General features: G+C 35.9%; 2 protein-coding genes across 6 annotated transcripts in view; one reads left to right on the top strand and one right to left on the bottom strand.

Annotated features, from left to right (window-relative positions):
• Nucleotides 1–436: 436 nt before the first annotated feature.
• On the bottom strand, nt 437–3,962 carry pcbd1 (pterin-4 alpha-carbinolamine dehydratase/dimerization cofactor of hepatocyte nuclear factor 1 alpha). 2 transcript variants are annotated; one of them, XM_048204930.1, is made up of 4 exons: nt 3,831–3,962; nt 1,321–1,452; nt 1,151–1,231; nt 437–921 (listed from the first exon to the last, which is right to left on the bottom strand). In XM_048204930.1, exons 1-4 carry the CDS (start codon nt 3,831–3,833, stop codon nt 829–831), a joined length of 309 nt encoding a protein of 102 aa, XP_048060887.1. In that variant the 5' UTR covers nt 3,834–3,962; the 3' UTR covers nt 437–828. The 2 variants fall into 2 exon arrangements, with proteins under 2 accessions (XP_048060887.1, XP_048060886.1); XM_048204929.1 differs by lacking the exon at nt 3,831–3,962 and adding an exon at nt 3,666–3,790.
• Nucleotides 3,963–4,048: 86 nt separating this feature from the next.
• The window catches only part of si:dkey-192p21.6 (uncharacterized protein LOC565246 homolog), a 36,314-nt gene continuing 25,731 nt past the window's right edge, over nt 4,049–14,631 (top strand). For 2 of the 4 annotated variants that reach the window (XM_048204927.1, XM_048204924.1), the window contains exons 1-8: nt 4,049–4,323; nt 4,798–4,824; nt 4,930–5,024; nt 5,281–5,399; nt 6,517–6,635; nt 11,468–11,537; nt 13,251–13,326; nt 14,224–14,303. In XM_048204927.1, the coding sequence (XP_048060884.1) occupies nt 4,242–4,323; nt 4,798–4,824; nt 4,930–5,024; nt 5,281–5,399; nt 6,517–6,635; nt 11,468–11,537; nt 13,251–13,326; nt 14,224–14,303 (668 nt within the window). In that variant the 5' untranslated portion in view covers nt 4,049–4,241. Of the gene's footprint in view, nt 4,627–4,797; nt 4,825–4,929; nt 5,025–5,280; nt 5,400–6,516; nt 6,636–11,467; nt 11,538–13,250; nt 13,327–14,223; nt 14,304–14,631 lie in introns of all 4 variants that reach the window. The other 2 variants (XM_048204925.1, XM_048204928.1) reach the window with 2 other exon arrangements.

The following is a 14,631-nucleotide window of genomic DNA, read 5'->3' as shown; positions in this document are numbered from 1 at the left end:
ATTGCATCCTCCTCACGTGCACTTAATAATTTTTGACTTTTCAGTCTGAGTTAAATCTTTTTTTGGCTCATTTTGCCTGTAAAAGAAAACCTGCCTAATAATTATGCACACCTGAATATAAGACATTTTTCATTTCCAGCCTTCATGAACAATTATATATCACTTATGAATGATTAAATACAAAATTCATAGTAATTATGAAGATTGATGTAGTTTGGAATTGGTAAAATGTGACTGAAAAATAAACATGATCAGAAAATCAACTTGCATAATAATTATGCATGCACTGTGCTTTAACAGTCGTGAAGATCTTCATCAAATGTAGAACCTACGCAGACAATATGCATTTTTAGTTGCAGTAGAGAAAGGCTACATACAGGAAGCATAGCTGAAGTGCTTTTGACAGATGATACATTGATTTCACAATGCCCAAAAGTTGACAAACATTCAGTTTAATACAATTCATTGAGGCACTAATTATGTCATCGTTGGATCAAATGCAAATAAAGGCACTGTACATTTAGTTTAAAAAAAGACATAGAACACAGTAATGTAATAGTGTTTCACCGGTCTCTTTAGTGTTCTTGCAATTCTCATCTCTGATCTGTAGTACTTTTATGTACTATGAATGTGAAATGATTTAAAATATGAATTTTGTCTTGACTGTACTATTAATACTTATTAAGAAAAAGATCAAGTGTAACAGGCAGACAACACAGTCAAAACTGAAATGGTGATAACTATGGTACATGAAGTTTTACAATATTTTTGATCCAGTTTTACAGGCTACACGGGTTGATTGACGAGCTGTCAAGCGAGAGGATCCATTCAGAAGACAGAGGCTTGATCTATGAAGGTTGCGAGGGTGATGTCACGCTGTGAGAGTCCTCCACATTCATGAGTACTGAGGGTGATTTGAACCTACCAGAGAGAAAACAGGCAGACAGGACACAGTCAACATGAAAACAAAACTGGCCGCATTTATTTTCTTCATAAACATTCCTGGTCTTATTAAAAATTAATCAGTACATATTACAAAACATCTTCATAATATTTTCTTATTAAAGCACTAATGCACTTACTTACAGCCAAGACCCCCAATCAACTATTAAAAATGCTACACTAATTATTAGCCTTATTATCCATTTACCTTATTATACACGTTAAACCATTCGGGATGATGATCCATTTTCTCAGCCTGTAGTGCTACTCTGGACATGAACCCAAAAGCCTAAAGTGAAAAGAGCATGTCATAGGGTAGGCTATGTGAGTTGTGAAGTATCTAACACTAAATAGTGGCACTTTTACATAGGTTATTACCTGGTTGAAGTCTTTGAAGAGGAACTCTTTGTAAATGGCATCTCTCCCCACCACCTCCACCCACTGAGCATTCCTCATCATGGGCAGGAGGTGCTCCCTCTCCTCCATAGAAAGAGTCTGAATCTTCCCAGCCTTAGTGTTTAAAACAGTTCTGGTTAGAAAATATCTTAAATTGTAGTTTGTAAGAATGAATGTTACAACGCATGTCACGTCTCTGTAAGTAAATTGTTTATATACACTCCTGAGCAAAAAATGGGCAAAATGGCAAAACACAGTTTTTAACTTGTCTAAACCACAATTTATTGGTCAGGAAATTAGCAAAATATAAGAAAATGCACTGCTTTTAAAGAAGCCACTGCCGTCTCAGAAAAACATCAAAGACAGATATGGGAAGTTGTGTGTGGAGTGATGAATCACTATGAAACACGAGTCTCATGGTGATGCTCCAGAGTGGTTGTCTTTGAAAATCTGCTGAGAAATATAATAAATGCATCTCTACCACAGTGAAGCATGGAGGAAGAGGTGTCAGTGTGTGGGGAGCCTTTGTAAGACTGATGCCGGACTGTCTGGACCGAGAGAGGGCTACTCTCAGAAAACAAAGGAAATTAACATTTGAACTCTCACTTGCAAAATTAGCATCATTATTGTCTTAATCTACATTTCCTTTCCTTCACCCCCTCTTCCCCCATCTCTCCTGTCCATGTTGAGATGACCTGAAATTCACCCAAAAATCTATATGGTTTAATGTGAACAATTATCACATCACTATACATGTTTGGTATCATTTGAAATGTCTTGGCGCGACTGGTACAAAGGTCCCATCCCCACAGAGGTAAACCAAAAGGTTTTAAGAGTTTAGAGATACTTTGCTTTCTATGGTGGGTGTGCCCTTTTCGCAGGGTCTTTCATGCAAATTAATAGTTAATAATTAATTCCCATTAACTCATGTCTCCTTTGGAGGAGGTTTCGTCTTGGTCTGGTATTTAAGAAAATGCTGCAAAATGCTCAGTGTGTTCAGATCTATGGGGACCAAGTAATGTATTCTAGAATGAGCAAAGTGGGTAAGGTCTCTAGAATATTAGTGATCGCCTCTGTCTAATGACCAAGAATGACGAGTTTGTGAGTATGAGATCGTATACCTGGCCTGTGCGAGACTCATAGCATTACAGGAATCCAGATGAACGGCTGTAATTTCAATGAAGAGTTAAATAGAATAATCAAATGTGTAGCTAATCTATTATACAAATGACCAATAATAATAAATGCCGTTTGGGCGTTTAACTGCTTGTATTGGCGCTGCTTCACTGTGAAAAGTCATTTAATGCTTCAGAATATTGCACAATAGCTTGCTTCCCACAAATGAAAAATTGTTATCTAAAGAGGACTGATCAGATGTTATTTTGCAAAGACAACCAAGAAGTGGTTATATATTGTGCTTATATTTTATGAAATACCTGCCTGGTAATATATAACACAAATTATTTATAACAATTAAATAGTACTGTATTCAATTGTACATGTACATACTCGGATCATTATTTGTTAATAGTTTTGCAAACACACTCTTAAGCAACCATTTGAAGGGGATGTTTCAGAAAAAAGCACTGTGATTGGTTGTTGTGAGCCTCATATGGAAACAATGATGACTTGCATTTTCAATTTTAAGAGCTTCCACCATGTGGTTGGGGCAATGAAATTCCTAAGCAACTTAACCCTTCCCTGTTCCCCTTGAAGTAAAGATCACATGAGCTTTAAACATGTCTGTTACCCCAAAAAGAATAGAGAAAGAATAAAAAATATACTATTGTAATATATTGAATATGCATTTATAAAATAGTAACTAACTTGAAAATATAGGCTTTCTATATTTTCTCTATATGCTTATGTGATACATTTTATGGACTATTAATTGAATGAAAGGGAAATTAAGTTGTTTGTGTCCTCATTTTCTTTTGTACTATCCACACACTTTAGTCCCTGAATGAACCATCAGTATATTGCGTCAGAGAGCCTGTGCAAACACATGTCAGTCACAATGAAGCTCAAACACAGATAAAGCAGACTGACATCAACAGGTCTCTTAGCAACAGTGTAATCTGCTGAACTAATGCTGCTGCACGAACAGACACGGCACGACAAAGACGAAGTAAAACCATGACAGTTCTACCAAATTAATATCAGACATTAATAAGACCTTAATGATAACAACATGAACGATTTTATAAGGCAAAACACGAAATCTGCAAAAAACCATACTCGATTGTCTAAAAAAAAAAAAAACTTCGAATAATACGAAAATAAAACGTCAGATTTTAAAAATGACTTAATATAAAATATCACGATACCTGTTCAGCCCATTCCAATATAACGTAATTGAAGCATGTCGTTTGTGCAGCAATGTTATGCATTCATTTGCAAAGTTGAGAGATGCAAAGACTATAAAGTGGTTGTTAATCCACAAGCAATAAGAGTACAAAAAAATACAACTTTTTTTCTCTGTTTTCTCTTACCATGTTGGAAGTGCTGTGCGTGTAGCGCTGCAATGGTCTCGTGCAAGCAGCTGGATTTCAACCTGTGGCCAGAGCGCGAATTTACGAATCCTACTATGGCGAAGGGACGTCTTATGAATATTAACTAAGTTTCGTGTTGGACGCTTTTGAAAAGTTGCCAGGCTACGTCAGCACGCTCTATTTAATATTAATATAGGGGCCCTCTTGCTGCTGTCCTACAGGCGCCTGAACAAAATATAAGTGTGAAAACAGAGAGGCGTTCCAGAGAGAATATAATTAGACCATTAACAAATTATAGCAGCAAAAATGTTCTTAACTTCATATAGATCGTCAAACGACAAATCGGTTACAAACAATGGCTTATAACATCAAGCATCTGTTCGGGAAATATGCGAGCCATTTTATTTGTCAATGTGCGCGTTTCATATAAATGGTAACGACTGCTGTTCATGCCTGAGAAGGTCTGAATTCGACACAACGGGAAATTATACCTGTTAAGTGAAAAGATTCAACCAGGGTCACACACACTTTCAGAAAATAACAACACAGTAAAGCGGAATAATTAACATGAAAGAGTACAAACATGAGAAGTACTCATTTCCCGTTTTCCCCTAAGATAAGATTTTTGTTATCAAGATCATTTCTATTCTTCTCTTTTACACACTTTGTCTTTTATCAATGAAGTATCATCCTCACACGCAGTGTTCTCCATTCTTTTTTATCTAGCAGTTACATAGGCCTACTACTCCTAGTCAATTAACCCTCATATCTTTGGGGAATCTTGTGGTGTCTTCTGGTAATAAAACTCCAACACATCTCAAAGATCACTGTTATCACATGTACAGTGATCTTTGAGCTCTCTTTATTTTCATTTACACAAAACGAAGAAAAAGAAATACAGCAGATTTGGAATTAACAATGAATATAATCAAGATCTTGAATGTTTTCTTTTTTACTCTTCTCTCAGCAGGGATGTGTGAAAGACGTAATCAAGGTAGGTCATAATTATGATACTCAAGTTGTTTAAAATGTGCATAGATAAAATAAGTGTATTGTATTTAGGATACTGCAATCTCAGCACCTCTGTCCTTTTCTTTAGTTTACATGCTGAAAATGGATCAGGCATTGCTAACATTCCATAATGAACTTCCTTACAACATTAGTGTTTACTACACCTCAGATTACTGTTATAAGGTATTTCAAATTTGTTTTGTCTTGTGACTTATGAGTGTTTATAGCATTTTCTGTACTGCCAGAAATATAAATAAATTTGTTCCATTGATAATATGAAGTTTTCAACCAGGTTGAGTTTTGTGACCAATATAAATCTTTATGTAATTTCTCATACTAACCTGTAGTGCTTGAACATGGCTTATGAACATGGCTTTAGTGCTTGAAAATGGCTTATATTAAATAAATGTTCAATAACAGATATCTACATCTTCTACAGTGTCTTTATCAGCCCCTTGCCACAGTTGGGAATGGTCACAATATTCCTGTGGTGGTGAGCACACAATTCACACTGACTCTAAGAATCACAACTGTAGATGGAAACAGCACTCAGTGCAGGTAAGAATCACCTTGAACTACACCTCAACTTGCTAATTATGGTGAATATATTATTTAACATCATCCTGAATAATGTTTTTTTCTTTAATTGAGAGGTTTTTAACCATAGCAAAAAAATGGTACAGAAGGACCTTACATAGGCTATATATATATAGCCTTAATAGCAGCCAGTGAGACCATTTATGAGCATGTGTTTGAATATGACCTGGCTTTAGTGCTGCCCTTTGGAGAATTCCTCACTGTGCATTGATCGCACTGCATTTTGGGGTTAACAAGCTGACACTGAAATAATGATGAAAAAGACCATTAAGACATCAAAGCTTGTGGTCCTCCCCCAGCTGGGATGTTGGAAGCAGGAGACCGTAGTCATATTTACAAACAACCTGGGCCTCAAACAGTCTTCAAGTTTTGGGCCATTTTCAAATAGGTTGTCGAGGGTGTCTGATTTCATAAGACAAGTCACAGTATCTCTCCCACCCTATGGCTGAGGTCTAGTCCTGGGCTTCTTTAAGATCGATACCGAGGTCCCTTTCCAGACCGAGCAGTTATCGATTTACCTTCTCCCCCAAAGAACGTGCTGGCCACTATGTCATTCCCAGGCCGATCAATAAAGTCTTATAGTGCACATTTTGGGGGATGAAAAGGGTGAAATGGGTTCAAATGTTGCAGTTTTCACTGTTGCCCTCTAGATGGCCCCCTTCAGCCTCTTGTATGTTACTGTTTATGTTATAAATTTGCTCCATGCTGGTACAAAGAGGCATTTATATATACAATACAGTCAGAAAATACTAAAATATTGGTGATAAACTATATAAATCAGCTTGATTTTAATAAATATAAAGTGAAAGTTGATTTTTGGACTACTTTAGATAAACAGTTACATGACAGGTTACTTACATCAGTCAGCAAACAATTTATGGTTAACAAGAAAACAACAAATTCATGAATCTGGAAATGATGGTGATGATGTGTAACAGAAAATGTAAATAACATTTAAAAAGAGGAAAGCTTTTTAAACAAAACATTAAAAATTCAATAACCGTCATCATGACTATAAGGATGTGATGGATGGATCAGTGTTTTATTACATGTTGATGACATTATTTCTCCTCCCTAGTCTGAGTCAGACATTTGAGGAAGCTGGCCATTATTCTCTCTGGATGAGGCAGCCTGGCTCGCTAAATGATGTAACCTGTTCTCTCACTGTGGATAGGAGTCCGAATAGTGCATACCTGCGTAAGTATACATACTGTGTAATTAAAAACATTAAATAAGTCACCAAAAGACATGTATTGTGTTCCAAAGTTGAGCATGGAAGTGCCTTTCTCATATCCCAGGAGTCAGATGAGACTGTATTGATCCGATGAACTGCTCGTTTCTTGAAAAAAACAGCTCAAAGAAAAGCTTTTCTGCCATGTTTGTTTTGGAAGATGCCCCGGGAGGGGAGCATTGTAGGAAATACATTAGAGGAGCGTGAAGGATTAAAGCATAATGGGGTTTTGAAAGCACCACGCTCCATAATGTGCAGTCTACTTTGCAATAGTGCAGATTATGTTGTAGATCAGACTTTTAAGGGCAAGTAGCCATTATCTGTCAGATATATGGCCAGTGTGACTAAACTCCCGGCTATATGATGAGCTTCCATTAGCCGGACTGGTTGGTGATTACACTCCAGCTCCAAAGGGCTCTCACAACTTAAGTGATGGTGCTAGTGATCAGCAGATGTTAAGAAGAACTGATGAGGCTACACTGAACAAAATTAACAAAAATCAGGCTGTTTTCAATTGAATTGCACTACCCAGAGTGACACTATTTTAAGCCTGTCTTGGCCTGAAAAATTGAAACTCTGACTTCAGTCTTGGCTCTGTGATGAATACAAGCAGTCAATTATACAAACATGCAGTAATTGGTCTGCTTAACCTTAAATACTAATTAACATTTAGACTGAACTGTGCAAATTAGAGTAAATTTAAATGTTGCTGATTCTCAACTTAAGCAATTAGTCTTAAATAATTTACTGTGAAATAAAAGTAGGAGGTTTATTAGACAGTGATGATCAGCATTAATTGTATTACTTTTCACTAGAAATAAATACATGACAGCAATTGTCTACAAAACTTGTCTTTGAAGGAAGCTTGGTAGCATTTGATTACAGCAAGGTTTTCATACTTTTTGATGACATGGATCTCCAAAAATGATGACCGCCTTCTTAAAATATAATTTATGTTTATATATTTTCAGGTATACATTACAGACCCATTTTTACTGTGTGCATAAAATATTATGTGTGATATTACAAAGAAAACATGGCTCTAAAATTAAATAATTAGCTCTCATGTTGTAATTGTTTATTGTTGATTAGGTCAATATGTATTACTGTATTGTCAGTAGATTAAAAAAAAATGTGATTAATCTCATGATTTCCAACCTGTCTTTAGAAAGAAAGATTTAACCCCTGGTTTCACAGACAAAGCTTAAGACTAGTCCTACAGTAAAATGCGTGTTTGAGCTGAAAGCAACTTGGACGGGCATATCATAAAATATGTCTGTGCCATTGTTTTGTCTTAAGATGCACACCAGTAGTGTTTTTTTCTAAGGCATGTTTATAAAAGCTACTTAAAGGGTTAGTTCACCCAAAAAGGAAAATTATGTAATTTATTACTCACCCTCATGTCGTTCAACACCCATAAGATCTTCATTGATTAATTGATTAAGATGGTTTTGATGAAATCCGATGGCTCAGTGAGGCCTCTATTGCCAGCAATGTTACTGCATTTCAAGATCCAGAAAGGTACTAAATTTTGTATTTTGTGTATTTAAAACAGTTCATGTGAGTACAGTGGTTCTACCTTAATATTATAAAGTGACGAGAATAATTTTTTTTGCGCCAACAAAACAAAAAAAAAAACCAAATAACGACTTTTCAACAATATCTAGTGATGGGTGATTTCAGAACACTGCTTCGAAGCTTTACAAATCTTTTGTTTCGAATCAGTGGTTCGAATCGCGTAAAATCTGAAATCGCATGACTCCAAACCACTGATTCGAAACAAAAGATTCAGAAAGCTTCGAAGCAGTGTTTTAAAATCGCCCATCACTAGATGTTGTTGAAAAGTCGTTATTTAGTTTTTTTGGTGCACAAAAAGTATTCTTGTCGCTTTATAATATTAAGGTAGAACCACTGTAGGGTAGAATTCAACCACAGGTGAGTCTAATTATTCATTACACAGGTGTCCAGCAGACAGTTGACTATAAAAGGGTGTTAAAACCCCTTCCCATTTCATGCTTTCAGCAATGGCACCACATGGAAGAGAAATGTCACAAGACCTGAGAAAGAATATAATTTCTTTACACCAGAAAGGTGAAGGCAACAAGAAGATCAGCAAAGCTTTACTTATCAGTCCGAATACTGTAGCAAAAGTGGTACAAAAATTTTAAAAAGATGGAACTGCAACCATCTCACAGAGACGTCAAGGTCGTCCACAGAAGTTAACACCTCGACAGGAGCGTCTTCTGATGAGAAGGGTTGAAGAAAATCGGCATGCAAGTTCACTGCAGTTATCTAAAGAAGTAGAAAGCCAAACTGGGGTGACTATTTCCTGTGACACAATACGGCGTACACTGCAGAGGAATGGCATGCATGGGTGCCGTCCACGAAATAAACCTTTCTTAAAGCCCAGACACAAAAAAGCCAGCCTTGAGTTTGCCAGGGCCCATGCTGACAAAGATGAAGACTACTGGGAGTCTATACTCTGGAGTGATGAGACCAAGATAAATGTTTTTGGAACTGATGGCTTCAAAACTGTATGGCATCACAAAGAAAAATGCATGACGCCTACAGTGAAACATGGTGGTGGCAGTGTCCTTATGTGGGGCTGCATGAGTGCTGCTGGTGTCGGGGAGCTGCATTTCATTGATGACGTCATGAAATCACAGTTGTACTGCTCTATACTGAAAGAGAAGATGCTACCATCACTCTGTGTCCTTGGTCGTCGTGTACTGTTCCAACATGACAATGATCCTAAACACACATCTAAGACCACTGTTGAATTTCTGAAGAAGAACAGGGTGAAAGTGATTCAGTGGCTCCTGATCTGAAACCAATCGAACACCTATGGGGAGTTCTGAAGGGACAAGTTGAGCATCACTCTCCATCCTCTCTAAAAGAGGACATTGAAGAATGGAAAAAGATAGATGTTGCAAAATGTCGCCAACTTGTTCATTCCATGCAGAGAAGACTTGGTGCTGTCATTAAAAATCATGGAGGCCATGCAAAGTACTAGATGTAGTAGTTTTTGTTGTGGGGTGTACTCATTTTTGCATCACCCTAGTTTGAGTTGACTGAAATCTAATTTATATTATTAACCTTACTTTCATCTTATAAGTTAAACAGATGTTATATTAAACTTAGTCTTGTCAACATTTTGGAAATTGTTTTTGTGTTCATTAAGATAATGTTTAAAATGTTACTTTTCAAAGGGGGTGTACTCATTTACGCTGAGCACTGTATGTTTTTAGTAACTTTTTTGGATCTTGAGAGGTTCAGTGTCATTGCTAGCAATTGCAGGCCTCACTGAGCCATTGGATTTCATCAAAAATATCTTAATTCATTGATTCATTAATTCATGTTCCGAAGATGAAATAAGGTCTTACGGGTGTAAACGACATGAGTGTGAGTAATTAATGACATTATTTTCATTTTTTGGTGAACTAACACTTAAAATGTCCAAATTGAACTATGGCCTAATCCTGGCTTAATCTAAGCCCTGTCTGTGAAACCAGGCCTACAAGTTCAACTTTAAGAGCCCTAAAATAGACCAGCAAATTTTTGGAACCCCACAAAACTATATGCAGATTAGGTTCTTATTTCTTACTGTTAAAACCGGTTCTGTCAATAGATAAAAAAAAAAGATTAATCTCATTATTTCTGATTAATCTCACAATAATAATAATAATAATATCAAATTATATTTAAAATGAATGCCTTAAATATAATTATAACTTTGACAGCCCTAAACATGCATATACACAAAAAATGCTCAATTAAATGACCTGTTTTAAGATGTTAGTTTTTCTGTAGTTGTCTTAGTAGCAACCAGTTAGCTTCTTTGACTTCTCAAGTTAAAGGACATTTGAGGCATGACAAACATGATATACTTAAAAGTACTCTTAAGAGGGCAGAGTGTTGGATGTACACGAAGTGTTTGTTTATCTCAGGGCCAGTTTGTCCAGGCTCCTGAACTCAGTCGTCACTATAGTATCATCACAGCTTCAATGTTTCCCCTCATGTCATCAAGTGTATTCACACTTTGATCAAATGGTCCTTTCTTTGTTTGTTTTTCCACAAAAGGCCTCCACTGTCTCATTGAACAGTGATCGCTTGAGCTCACCGGGTGTAACGTGTCCATTTGATTAGCCATGATGTTCTATGTGAGGGCTGTTGTCCATGTTTTGATTGTTAAAGATGATAAACGGTGGGCTTCCAATTTAAGACTTACGTAAGCATTATGTAACAATGTTGAATTCAATTTGGTTTTATGGAAAGTGAAAAAGTATTTTAAATGCTCCTGCTCCCACTTCAGTATGATTTTCAATTTTATCTTGCAGTATACACATACCCAAAAAATACGTCTGTAGCTTCCAAATACTTGGAATATGACACATTATTGCTTCCTGTTTTACACCTTCCCCTAAGCAGTCAGTATCATGGAGGACGGCCTCTGGCAGCCAATATGATCCATTCCATCATGCACTGTGAAAATATTGCCTCAGTACATGGCCGCATTGGAGACCCAAGGCTAGGGTTTCATAGATTGATTGTACGCCTATAGACTGGTTTCAGATTACATAAAAGGACACTGCTGGATTCTTGAGAGCTCCCTTGTGGCATAGCATGGGTGACAAAGGCTGTTCAGAGCGAAGGCTGAGAAAATCATAGAAACTGAACATGTTTCAATTACTTTTCTTTACTTTTAATTAATTTAACAGACTGTAAGGAACATTCACAGGATCCTTATTGCTAAATATTGAAAAAACAAGTATTTATGTATTTAATATTGATTCCTCAGCGCTGTTGGCGGCATTCTTAATTCTGGCTTCTGTGACTGTATTTTGGGCCTCTTTGCCTTGTATACTCAGGTAACAATATTACCTGTTTTTCTCTTTCAAATTTGATATTACAATACCATTCAAAAGTTTGGGGTCAGTAGGATTTTTTATTTTTTTTTTAGAAATTATTACTTTTATCAAAGACTATAGAATAACACTTAAAGGTATATTATATTATAACATCTTAAAGGGACTTTGCTTTTATTCAGCAACAACACATTAAATTGATCAAAAGTGACAGTAAAGACATTTATAATGTTACAAAAGTTTTCTGTCTCAAATAATGCTGTGTCCAAAATCTTTACAGTCGCTGAAAAAGTACATTCTATAATATGAAATTGTGTGGAATGAATGAAATTCGTATGTTCTACATCCACCATGTTGTCATTGTAAAGTGACCTACGGCATCAGTTGCGTCACTTCAGTGTGCGGACACTTGACATTTGACTTGGGGCTGCACGAAAAAATGGTCAAACTGATAATCGCGATTATTTTTGCTCAAATTATAATCACGATTATTCTATCAAAAAGAGTAATGTAGTTATGGCTATTTTGCAAGTTCTTTACCATCCTGCACTTCACCCAAAAGGCCTGTAGGTGGCACAAAGACCAACTATGATAACTTCGTTAGATGGTAAATCAATACAAAACATGGTTTTGGTGAGCGCTTTGTAATATGTATTCACATCAAATTTTAAAGCAACACAATTCGTTTGCAAATAAGACAAACCAGATTCAGATTGCCCGGCAAATTCGTAAAGCAAAGAACAATAATTTCTAGCTGATCAACATTATGAAAACTCGTAAAACCTTTAGGAACTTCAAAAGATAAAACAGCGAAACTCCTAATATTACTTCCAATATTTCCAAATTATGTTCATTTTCATAGAGCGGGCCAATATCGTGACGATTATTTCAAATCAATCGAGAGAAGCAGATATTGTTATCGTGATTAAAATACGATTAATCGTGCAGCCCTAATTTAATTTAATTTAATTTGACTTGACATTTGATATTCAACAGTATTCTTGACATTTATTCAACAGTGCTTTTGATCTGCCTGCATTGACACTATTCTTTAAGAGAAAAAATTATATACCAGTTATCAATGTAAAGCTGCTTTGACACAATCTGCATTGTAAAAAGCGCTATATAAATAAAGGTGACTTGACTTGACTTGACTTCACCTACATTCACAAATGCTCTCCCGTGGCCTCGTGGGATAGTAAAGTGTCCATCGAATGCGCACTTCAGAATCTCAGGGTACGTTTTGCCTACTGTTTTATGAATACTATGAATTCGGACAAACTACTTGGCTCACATAATGTTTTTGCCTATATAGTATGGAAGAAGGCATATTCGGACACAGCGATAACTTTAACAAAAATATTAAGCAGCACAACTGTTTTTAACACTGATAATAAATCTTTCTTGAGTGCAAAATCAGCATGTTAGAATGATTTCTGAAGGATCATGTGACACTGAAGACTGGAGTAATGATGCTGAAAATTCAGCTTTGCCATCAGGAATAAAGTACATAATTAAAACAGAAAACAATATTACTATTTTAATTGTTTTATCAAATTTGGTGAGCATAAGAGACTTCTTTCAAAAACATTTAAAAAAAATTACTGACCCCAAACTTTTGAATGGTAGTGTATGTAAACATTTTTTTTATGTTTAACACAACATTTGTTTAAGTTGATTAAGTTGATTTTGCATTAATGTTATATACCTCTTCAGATGCAGCTGTACACAGAGGCTAAGGAAACGTATCCGCTTATTCTGCTGTCACAGGTCTCAAAACTCCATGGAAATGGTGAGGGCAAAAACGGTTCATGCATCATACAATAGGAACAGATGTTATGCATCAAATACTGTGCATTTGTTTATGTTTAGTTCATAGCAGCCCTAATCTGCAATTTCCAGGATTATCACATCTAAAACGTAAATGGCTCATTGAGACGTATATGGAACCTTGTAGTGGATATAGTTTAATTTTTTGAGGTATTGTTTGATTTTGCTGGTCTGAAAGTTTGATTAGCTTTGTCTGCAGCCTATCATGCAGTTGTTTGGAGAGCCAGAGCAGGAAGAGGGTAATGCTAATTCCTTTCTGATGGATCTCACTGCCATCGCATGACCATATGGTGAATGGGAATGTCTTCCTTTGGAAATGAGAGGAACTATTCATGCTCTCCAAACATGTTTGAGAATTCTCATGCTACCCAAACATGGGCAAAATTTAATTCATTTAGAGTTCTCAATCCAGAAATCTTAGATTTTCTCATTTGACACCCATCATAATCGTTACTCTATTAGTTCTGTGCAACTATCTTAAAATATATATGATATTATATTATTGTTTAGGGAGCATGAATTTCTTTCATTTTCAAAAGAAAAATGTTCCCATTCACCATATGGTGTTATGATAGCAGTTATGAAATCCATCACAAAGGTATTAGCATATAACATATATATAACTTTATATATTTAATACTTAATCACATTTTATTGTAAATATATTTAAAATATAATTTTACAGTAATATAAAGTATATTATTAAAACATTCTTGGCTTAAATTGTATTCATGTTGATTAAGAATAACTAAAAAAAATTATAAATAGATGTAAAAGTTTATTTACAGATATGTCTTAGTAAACTTTGAAATGACTGTCTTAAAATTCATACTAGATTTTTTGGTTTTATTTATTTTAGGAGGAGGCAAATAATGAACATTGTGTGGACAAAAGCAAAACAAAGTCATCAAGACTGAAGTCACTGGACACATTTCGAGGGTATGTGGCAAAAAAATGATTTTCATTTATTTGGATTAAAATGGTAGCAACTTAATTTTGAACCCGTTGAGCTCCCTCAATTCTACGAACTTAATATTTATCAATTGTCATCGACTTGATGGCCACATTCACTCAGAGAATGTATTGTGAGACTAAGGAGATTGTGAGGGGTCACAGACTGGACATACACTCACTCGAGCCATTGTTTATGGTGGTCGCTCTAGGCATCATCTCTAATATCTTTTGCTTCTGTGGTGGGGAACAGTGGATTGCTGTTGAGCAAGGGTGATGTGATTTAATCGGGAAGCCCAGCAGGGCTTGATAGTGG

Source organism: Megalobrama amblycephala, linkage group LG10 (genome assembly GCF_018812025.1).
Source record: "Megalobrama amblycephala isolate DHTTF-2021 linkage group LG10, ASM1881202v1, whole genome shotgun sequence".
In the NCBI taxonomy this organism is placed as follows: Eukaryota; Metazoa; Chordata; class Actinopteri; order Cypriniformes; family Xenocyprididae; genus Megalobrama; species Megalobrama amblycephala.
The sequence above is the reverse complement of the archived record's forward strand: the minus strand, read 5'-3'. Positions and strand labels throughout refer to the sequence as shown.

Excerpts from the sequence above, each read along its gene's own strand:
- pcbd1 (XM_048204929.1), bottom strand. The coding sequence starts at position 3,728 with ATGCATAACATTGCTGCACAAACGACATGCTTCAATTACGTTATATTG. Across the intron at positions 1,453-3,665 it reads TATTGGAATGGGCTGAACAG|GCTGGGAAGATTCAGACTCT; the intron begins GTATCGTGATAT and ends TTAAACACTAAG. Across the intron at positions 922-1,150 it reads GGTTTAACGTGTATAATAAG|GTTCAAATCACCCTCAGTAC; the intron begins GTAAATGGATAA and ends TCTCTCTGGTAG.